General features: G+C 46.4%; 1 protein-coding gene across 4 annotated transcripts in view; it reads right to left on the bottom strand.

Moving 5' to 3' along the window:
- Positions 1 to 4919: 4919 nt before the first annotated feature.
- TOMM20 (translocase of outer mitochondrial membrane 20) overlaps positions 4920 to 9840 on the bottom strand; it is a 50339-nt gene continuing 45418 nt past the window's right edge. For 2 of the 4 annotated variants that reach the window (XR_003534548.1, XM_027685162.1), the window contains 3 exons: positions 9471 to 9543; positions 6849 to 7029; positions 4920 to 5319 (listed from right to left, as the gene is read on the bottom strand). Coding sequence is in view for 2 of the 4 variants with exons in the window: in XM_027685162.1 (XP_027540963.1) it covers positions 6898 to 7029; positions 9471 to 9543 (205 nt within the window). In the remaining 2 variants the exon portion in view is untranslated. The remainder of the gene's footprint in view (positions 5320 to 6848; positions 7030 to 9470; positions 9544 to 9840) is intronic. The other 2 variants (XM_027685171.1, XR_003534549.1) reach the window with 2 other exon arrangements.

Raw genomic sequence — 9840 nt, 5'->3', positions numbered from 1 at the left:
CGGCAGATGAGGTTGAAAGGAAATCCACAGGTTTCTCCAGTTCTCTTTTTCAGCTATATTTGGAGATGTGGTCAAGCCCAGGCCACGCTGATCTGCAGAGCTATCTTCAGACAGCCTTTGGCTGCCCTGCCACATGAGAGCAGAGCTTGAGCCCAGGTTTTCAGTTCCAAGCAAGGTGGCCCTGATGGTGAGAAACAAAGCCCAGCCTGCTCAGCTTGCACTGAGGTTGTCCACGTATACTGGTTTTGTGGCACAGGATCAAAGGCAGCTGCCAACTCCTGTCACTCTGGCCACCAAAGAGCTATGGGCTGGTCATGGGTCTGAGCCACTCACACTGCAGGCAAGGCTGAAGGTGGACCTGAAGGTACATTTGCCTGAAGGTGGGAACAAGACAACCAGGCAGAGCAATGCCCCATTATCTCCAGACAAATGCAAGCAAAAATGTTAACCATCCCATAAGACAAGCCTTTTGTGATTGCCTCTCACTAGCCCTGGTGAGAGACACAGAGAGGGAGAAGGCTGCACATCACAGCCAGCAGGCAAAGAGTCCTTTACAGGGACGCCCCTGAACTATTATTACCATCACTCTTCTTCTCTACAAAGCCTTCAGATAGCTTTCCAAGATGGTATTTTTGTGACCAGACAAAGGTCAGAGTCCCTGCTATGATAAATCAGGCCTGATTCGGAGGCAGGTTCAGCTGACAGAGTCATCTGACCAAGCGCAGCTGTGCACAAACCCTGAACCAGTTCCCTTCTTATGTTTCTGTCAGGCTGGGCACGAAGCTCAGACATCTGCTAGTTCCTGAATTACAGCGTGCACGCAATAACGGACGTGCCCTGCTCGGGGAAGCTTGTGTTTATTATTTTCCAAGCTTTGCATCAACTACACACACAACCAGACCGCAGTGTCCGGTCACCAAATCTGCTGTGTGCAGCTGCTTTGGCTGCTAAAATGAATGGTGACTTCGTAAGCCTGTGGCTTCCCTAGCAAAAAAAAAAAAAAAAAAAAAAAAAAGGAAAAAATTTGCATTTCCCCTTTTCTGTGTTGCCAAATCCTTCCCTTTGAGAAACTACGCAAAGTGCTGCTTAAGTAGCCTTGCACCTGTAAGGGAGGCAGCAGGCACAGCCCATATCACCCACAGTCCACAGCTCTGCTAACATCCAGCAGAAATGCTTGGGGATGGTTCAAAGCCACCTGGTGAGGGCCAGTGCATGCAAGTGCTGCCTGGGTTTTGGGAGGATGGATGTAAACAGTAAGCCAGTGCAAGGACAGCTGGCCCTGCACCGCTTCCCACAGCACATCCTGGGCTTGTGCTGTTGTGCCAGCCTGGGCACTAGTGCGCCCCCAGCCCTGCTCCCACCCCTGTGCCTGCCTACTGAGGGGCATTTTGTGTTTCTTCCCTATCCTGCCCTGCTGAGCAGCTCTGAATCATCCCCTGCACCAGCAGGCAGGTAACTGTGGCTGCCAGGCCCCCAGCAAGCTGTGTGCAATGCCAGGGTGCCCCTCCAGACCCAAAAATGCCAACATTGGGCTGAGCAGCAGCTGGGGTCCCCCCACAGCCAATACCAGGGTCCAGGGTGAGCTCACAGCTCACAGCTGTTGTCCCACAAATGAAGCTGAAATCTCCTTCTGCCAGCACCACCGAGCTGCACCACTTTGACCTTTTCAGGGAAATCTGCCTGGACATTTTGGCTCTGCCCCCCTAGCAGTCACAGCAGAGGGAGAGCTGAGCTGGCCAGCTCGCAGGGTTGACCCCACTGTAAAGGTCAGAGAGGCACAGCCTGCCCCACCACTCAGGGGCTGCCAAGCCTGCCAACTCAGCTGTTGTCTTCCTGTGACTACAGCTGCCATCACTACTTGGAAAGGATACAAATGCGACCCTGGTATTACAGCAGTTTGGAGATCGTAAGGCCATGGTCTCGGATAGGCTCTCAGAAGCAGGCAGGGTGCTCTGTGCTGGCTCCTTCCCAGGGAAAACTGAGAAGGGTCTGCACAAGAAGCTGCTTTTAGGGCTGATCACTTCTCAGAGCTACCTACTCCCAACTCAAAGGGCCAGGCCTTGTGATCCACATAAGCCATTTGTGTCTGCTTGAAAGAAACAGTAAAAATCCCCAGAGACTCAGAAATTGTAAAGACACAGCAAAAAACCCAAAACTTCAAGCCTGTGAGCGTCTCTCCCAAGCATACACAAATTGCTTCCATATTTTACACGTTTTGAAGAGTGTGTGTATACGCTTTGTAAATCAGCAAGCCTGACCCTGAAGCCATCCAAAACTCATGATCAAAAACTTCTGAGTATTTGAGGTTCAGGTGACATCATTCTCCAAAGGGTTCCTTCATCTAAGTCAAAAAAAAGGTAGGAATTTTTGAAGCAGAGTAACAGAAGCCCTGAAAACATGTTTTCTGTGCTAGGAAACACAATGCATAATGAGGACACACAATCCCCTCAGTGTGAGAAGCAAAGCAGCTCCCATTTTCTGCGCATACAGGGCTAAAATGACGTGCAGACAAAAACCCCACCACCTGTGATGTTTGAGTGTTCGGAATCAAAATCTGTCCCATGACATCTCTGCCTTTTGTCTAGCCTCCTGCACCTCTGCATCCAGTTTTGGGGATCACAGGCATGGCACGGAGACATGGCTGAGGGGGTGCTGCCACCCAAGTGCTTCTGTAGTGCCCCTCACTGTAGTGCCCCTGGGTCCTTCAAGGACAACAAGATCCCTCTGACCTCCATCATACCCCAGTCAGGTACAGAAATGTAGTGACCCCCATTTGCAGCAGAGAACTGAAGACAAAGACCCCAAGGACTCGCTCTGGGGCAATTGTAGTGGTTCCTATCCCACCTATCTGCCTTGTCCAGGCACTGTGGATTTCTGTCAACACTGCTGAACTGCTGTGGTTGACACTTTGGTGTGTCAAAGTTGCCTGGTACCAATTTCAGTCTATAATGTCCCAAAAACGTTAGGCTGTGGCCACTACCAAGAGAGCTCAAGTTTGCTCCCTTACCTCAGCAGCAGTCCTAAGGGCTGAGGCTGTGAGAGCAAGTCATGCAGTCCAACAGAAGCAGATCTGTAGGGCAAAGCACTTGGGACTGAGGATATTACACCCATGTAGCACATATTTTAGGAGGGGTTGCATCAGACTAGCTGCAGTTTGGCTCAATGAACTGAGCTGGGAAGCAGATGGGGTGTTTCTGGGGAGCATTTTCCAGTTTAGTCTCCTCCACCAGAAACCCAGTCTATATACTGCGAGGTCACCCCACAAGGTGAACAGAAGTGGAGTGTGTGGGAGCAACCAGGACATTTGCTCAAAAGGGCATCCCCAGCCTGAACTGAGCCAGTAACGCAGGCACTTCCAGCTCATCCATCTGCCCTGGGCACAGAAGTGGAAGAGCCCCATTGCCACTCTTACCAAATGCTAAGGGATTTGTATGAGCAACTTAGGTGGACAAGGCATCCTGACACAAGGCACAAGCACAGAGGGTGCTGGCTGAGAAGAGGAAGGAGGGGAAATATGTTTAGAACAATGTGCTTACCAATGCTGCAGAGGAGGGTGGGCACAGTGACAGCCGCTCCCTGTGCACACTGGGATCCCAAGGGACAGGACAAAGTTTTCCCTGCCATCCCATGTCATCCCCATTTCCATTCCCAGCCCACACTGTGCTCCAACAGGCTGTGGTGTCAGAGGAGAGAGGTGCTCCTCAACCCACAGCTGAGGAAAGGCCTGCACATGGGAGTGGAGGTGGTGCAGCAGGGGCATCCAGCTCAGCCCCAGGCTCCTCCAGGAGAAGGCGTTTGGGCGGGCTGGCTGGCCTGCAGCCCAGGCAACTCCAGAAAGGATATGAAACCCCATCATTGTGAAAGCAGGAGGTGACAGTTCATGCTAAGGCAAGGGGCTCCAGAGTGATCTTACTGCCAGCATGAGATGCAGCATGCCGCTACTCTGCACCTCCTTAGAGCTCTCTCCCAGGCACAAGCAGCCACAGCCAGGCTCCAGGAGTGTTGTCCCTCTCCACTAGCTGGGGCAGCTGACAGCATGGCCAAGACCTTCAGGACTTGTCATATCTCTGTCTTTAGAGTGAAGAATAAAGAGAGGAAGATAAAGGCCAATATTTGTGGCAAAAAAAGGGGGTGTAAAATCCTGAAGGTGCCAGGTAGCACTAGTGTGGAATTCCATGAAAAAGCAGGGCCATCTCAAACAGCCAGATGCCTATGAAATGTTATTGCTGGATACCGCTTCAGAACTGACTTGGAGGGAAGTGTGACATTTACTGAGTCACCTCCACCACTTCCTGCAGCACCTGGAGCTTACTTCAAGGGCTCTCATTTAGATACTGAGAATTTGCTCACTGTTCAGGCTGAAAATAACACTGTTTACTTTCTTCTTTTTTTTTTTTTAAGAAGCTCTGCTGAAAGTATGATCTGTGATGCAACAGCCTCCAGTGCAGCCCAGTCCCCATGTGCAGTTCACACAGCACGATGAAAAAGCAATTTAAAAGTCGTCAGTCACCTGGTACTTCTCCCAGGAGGTAATCAGCAACATCTAGCTGCTTTGCCCTTGGATCCAGCAACAGGCAACAAAACTTTCTTTTTCCAAGCCACCCAAACCATGCTGCATCCTGAACACTGATGGAGGTTTTTGCCACTTCCTCTGACTACACCAGTAAGCTGTGGCCTTCTCAGCCTCCAGTATATGCTGCAGCAGCTGCACCTTGAATTGAAATAATTTTGAAGGACAGCTCTGAATCTCTGCCTTTATGAAGAGTCATTCAGGGCTCCTGTGTCCCTGCTTGTTCCTGCCAGAGCCCTCCAGGGCTCAGGATGCACAGCCTCAAAGTGCAAGCAACTTCAGAGAAGAGGAATTGAAAAGAAAAGCTAAACCTAATTTAAAAAAGAAACCAACCAAATACACAAATATTTCTTTAGTTTCATATCTAAATTATTTTTGCACATTTTGTCTGTATTTAAATACTCCCCTTACTGGGGATGTAAAACTCTGATGAATTCATTGTGTATAAAACCATTTAGGCTTTAAGCACTCTTGTTTTGATATACAGTTTGTTAATAAGGAAAGGACATATTTTCCCCCTTGGTATTACAGAATTTACACAACATTTCACATCCAATCCAAAAATATTTGTGGTGTTTCTTTCAAAAGTTGAAGCTGGATAAAGGATATTTTGTCCTTCCAAAGACAAAACCTTTCATTAAATGCCGTTACAATTGCAAAGGATCAGCCATCAAAACCCAAGTGTCTTTGTTGGCAGCGCATCCATTAAAACAACTCCTCGAACAGGATATGACATGTGAATGTTTAGTCTGTGGAAAAAAAAGAAAAAAGCAAAAAAAGCGTCAAATGTCAAAATGTAGAAATGTCAAAGGTGAAAGAGGAACTGGGTTGTTTGCTGTTAGAAATGCCTCCTCTTGCATCACTTGGCCTGTGAGAGCTATGCACACAGAAGGACCATGGAAGTTCTAGGAAAAGATGAAAAACCTTCCTTTCTTGTGAAATACACAGTTTTCTCAGGGACCATTCCAACTCAGAGTCAGACAGGAATAAAAGTGCAAAGCTGTCTGAGGAGAGCTGCAAAACCATGTTTTTCTGCCCATGCATTTTGATGGGAAGGCCCCTGGGACCCGCTGCACAGCGGCTCTGCAGCACAGCAGTGCGAGGGAGAACAGTGTTTGCCGAGCCAAGAGCAAACCCACCGGAGCAGACACTGTGTCGATGCTCTGCCTGCTCCAGGGCGTTGGGCAGACTCTAAATTTAAGGGGATAGTTCATTTGTTTCCACTCTCTCCTTTGTTTCTTTAGTCTGGGATACTGAGCAAAAGGCACAGAAAAACGTAATGTGGACAATAAACTGCCTATTTAAAAAAATTAATATTATGCCTCCAGGGCCTGGGAGGTTTCATACAGGTACACAACTGGACGTTCAGTTCTGAAAAATGAGACTGGACAGAGTAAAACAAAACTATCTTCTTTCCAGCTGGACATATTTTACAGCCTGTCTGTCTGCTACGTTAAATAGAAGACAGGAAAGACCAGTTGGGATGTGCACCCAAGATGAGATCTTCTGATCATCCTTTTTTTCCTCTTTCTACTCATAAACCTGGAGAATTTGTTCAGCCAGCCTTTGAAATCTCATTGCAGGCTGAGGCTGGTTATGAACCAAAACAAGGAGAGGGCTGTTGTGGACAACTGTGCTTGCTTTCTGTGGGATTTGTTGGAAGAAGAGGCATGCTGCATTTTTACTGGAAGGGATAATTAATCATCTAGGAGATGCAAACACAAGAGGAAAGAAATAGTATCTGTTGAGACACTTCCAGCTGCATGTCCATCCTGCCCCTTGACCAGCATCTGCCTGGCCTTGTGGGCAGGCTCAGCACCCAAAGGTCTCCAGGGCTCTAAAACACGCGAGGCTGCAGGGGAACAGCTGGGTGCCAGAGACAGGCACCTCCCGTGCCACCGCCAAGGCAGCAAGATCCTGCACACTGCCACATTCTTCATAAAATTACAAAAAATGTTAATTTATAGCAAATCCTACCCAATTAAAGACAATAAAGCTCTGCAGTTAATCAAGCTGATTAAATGAATTAAACTTGTTAAGAACAGTTTTATCAAAACATTTACATTTCTGCTGAGCAGAGATTCATGTGACTTTGAGCTGCAAAGTACACAGTTGCCATGAGAGGACTAAAAAGAGGATTGGGAACATTAACCATGTGAAAAATCAAGTCTACTTCTGCATCTCCCAGCATTCATTTAAACAAAAGAGTTCCTTGGCCCATTAATTTCATCACTGTGTCAGGTATCTTCTACTTCCTGGAAAGAGAGGCATTGCTTACTCACTGAGGGAGGCGACACGTGTCCAAAGGGGGGGAATTCATCCCTGCCTTATGAAACATCTCCAAGACGATGTGTTGCAAGAGGTCCTGGGAGAGCAGCATCCCTCACCCAACCCATTGTGTGCCCCCATGGCATGTGTTCAGGTAAAACAGTGGCCTCATCTCCTGGGTCTGAGAGCACCTATAGAAGAAACCCATATGTAAGAGTACACAACACAAACATTTCCATAGCTGTCTGAAAGATTAAAGTAAAACAGCAGATTTTTTCCTTACATATAAGTCTGCTCAGCTTCAGTCCCCACAGAGATGGGTTCAATAAAGGCTTTAGATGCTTAACTTCTTAATTTAGACACTCGTTTTTAGCTGTTACCCAACCATGGAGAAGTGTACTGCTGACAGCTACTTGAAGTTCCTCCAGTATCCTACATACTTCAGAAGAGAGCAGAGCAGGTGGGTGGTGACATTCCATTTACCTGTGCCACATCAGGACCCATCAGCAACCTGTCCTCCCAGAGCCTCAGTTGATGGGGCTAAGCTGGGAGTAGACAGACCTGTAATGGCTGGACACAGGCTTAGCTGACGTTGAAGGTTTTCTCTGAGCTTATGGAAAGAGAGAGGCACCCTTTCACAACACTCCACACCTATTTTAGGATAAAAAACCTGGGGGGGGGGAGGGATGACTATCTCTCTGCTCACTGGAGAACAACTCATGATGAGGGGACTTAGACTGAATGCTTCACTTCTGGACAGCTCGAATAAAATCATGTCCTTAAATATTCCCAGCAACATAAACACCAGCTGGATAACAAACCATGGCCAGGAACAGGGTGTCTAACCACACAGCAGCAAGTATGCCTGCTTGCCAAAAGGGCAGTCGTCACATGCACACAGAAGGCAGGTTAGTGTGGGCTTCAGATCCTTCTCAAATATTTAGCCCACCTCATTGATGGGTTTTCTTTGCTGCTGCAACGTGCGCTGCTCTCCATGGCAGGTAGTTTGAACATTGTAGGTAGCGCTGCACCCACAATAATTTCCTACCAAATGAGGATTTAAACAGTGAGAGTGCATAATCCCAACTAAAAAGGCATTAGGAATAGGCCTTCCCCTTTCTCTCAATGACCACGTTTAGAAGATCTGCAACTTCAGCATTTTGCAGAGAGTTCTGCTAAGGCAAAGACAAACTTGGCATTGGCGCTCCATCTTCTGTGCCATATGCTTCATTCATCTGAGAGTTGTTTTTCCTGCAGGGGAGGGTGGATTGGCACGTATGGAAATTCATTACAATTATTTTGTTTGGTTCTTTGTGCTGGCCACCATCTCCATTTTAATTTTTATTTCTCATGCCCAGAACAATCTCAAAACAAAGACAACTTCTCCTGAAGCACAATAAATATTCTCAAAAGGAGTGTCTGAAAGGCCGTGCTCCTTGGATGAGCCTGTAAACGTTACAAGTTGTGGCTGGAGTATTTCTAAAGAAGGTGATAGAAACCAAGAGACTGAAAATAAAAGTAACACATGTTAAGAAGCCAAATATACTGACATGCCATGTAACTACCTGGGTATTGGCAAAGATACCATGTGCTTATGTGCAATCCACTTCCCTGGTTTTGCAACAACAAGTTTCTCAAATGATGCTTATACTGAGTTACCTATTCCATTTTTCACTGCTTGTCAGATAAATGGCAGCTTTTTTAATAGGAAGACAGACGTTTGATTATTTTAGGTTCAGAGATTCTGGCCAATTCCTTCCCAAAAGTGGTTGGGGTGAATAGCCAAAGAAAATTTATGCATTTAAACTTAATGATGCTTAAACACTGCAAGTAACAACACAGAAATGGACAGAAGCCTGAGGGGTAGCAGGAATCTCCAAGAAAAGGACTTTTCTGTTCAGACAAACTGCCAGCAGCTCCTGATAGCGGCCATTATGATTGTATTTCCATGTTCTGCCCTTCAAAAGTATATATTATTTTCAGTTAAAAAGAAGTCTGAATTCATTTTTGGAGTTCCATGATGTTTCTGCACCTAATGGTTTCCAGGTCTCTCCATAGGCTGTAGCTAGCTTTTGTTTATCCATATAAAGTTTTGAAGAGTTCAGATCTCAAAAGCAGAAAAAATAACTCATGACCCACAGGCAGAGTAGGACATTTTGCTCCACAGCTTTGGAGAAGCTTCCAGCTCACTGCTGGTTTAACGCAATGTACTGGGGAGCTACACTGACAAAGACCTTTTGTTCCTTCCTTTCCCTGTTTATGAGGTTAGGTACAAACCCCATTCTATTTCCACTTCTAATGCCTGCAAGGAAGAAATAGTCAATAAGGTTTCATAAGAAAGATGAAATCTGCATAGACATCCTAGTAAATGCTCTTCAGGTAGTGCATGTTTCACACAGGTTGGTGTTAGGTGTCATTTGTAGATTAGGTTGAAATTGGGTCTTTTCACATCCTAATGTACATTGAATATAAAAATGAAATGTCACCTGCACGCGCAAAGTGCATACACCATTCCAAAGCATATATACCTGTCCAAACAATTAGCTCTTAAAACCTCTGCATGAGTTTCAGCAGAATACATTAGTGTTGAGAATAACGAAGGGCTGAACTTCTCCAGAGGAGCCTTGCTCACCATTTTAATGCCACTCTCTTTCCATATAACCAAACTGTCAGCCTGCTCAGACCCCAGGGAGTGTCCAGTGCGGCTGTGAATGGAAAAAAATCATTTCTCAAGCTGAAGAATTATGAAAACGTAAAACATTTTGGATGCAGCAATGAGGAAGAGTGTATGAGCTTCAGTTTCTAGTTATGATTTCAAACTCACAAAAAAATTTGTGAAATGGGGGATTGGAAAGGAAAACAGCAATTAACAGCTCCTGACTAGGACATGAGCAATGCCAGGAAACATTCAGAAAAATAACCCATGGCAGTTGCTGAAAGGGGCCTAGCAAATGGATAAGAGGGAGTAGCAAACTAGATGCTGGTTTATAAAATGAGAGGGT

This window comes from Neopelma chrysocephalum, unplaced genomic scaffold (assembly GCF_003984885.1).
Source record: "Neopelma chrysocephalum unplaced genomic scaffold, ASM398488v2 Primary Assembly neopelma1_23, whole genome shotgun sequence".
In the NCBI taxonomy this organism is placed as follows: Eukaryota; Metazoa; Chordata; class Aves; order Passeriformes; family Pipridae; genus Neopelma; species Neopelma chrysocephalum.
The sequence above is the reverse complement of the archived record's forward strand: the minus strand, read 5'-3'. Positions and strand labels throughout refer to the sequence as shown.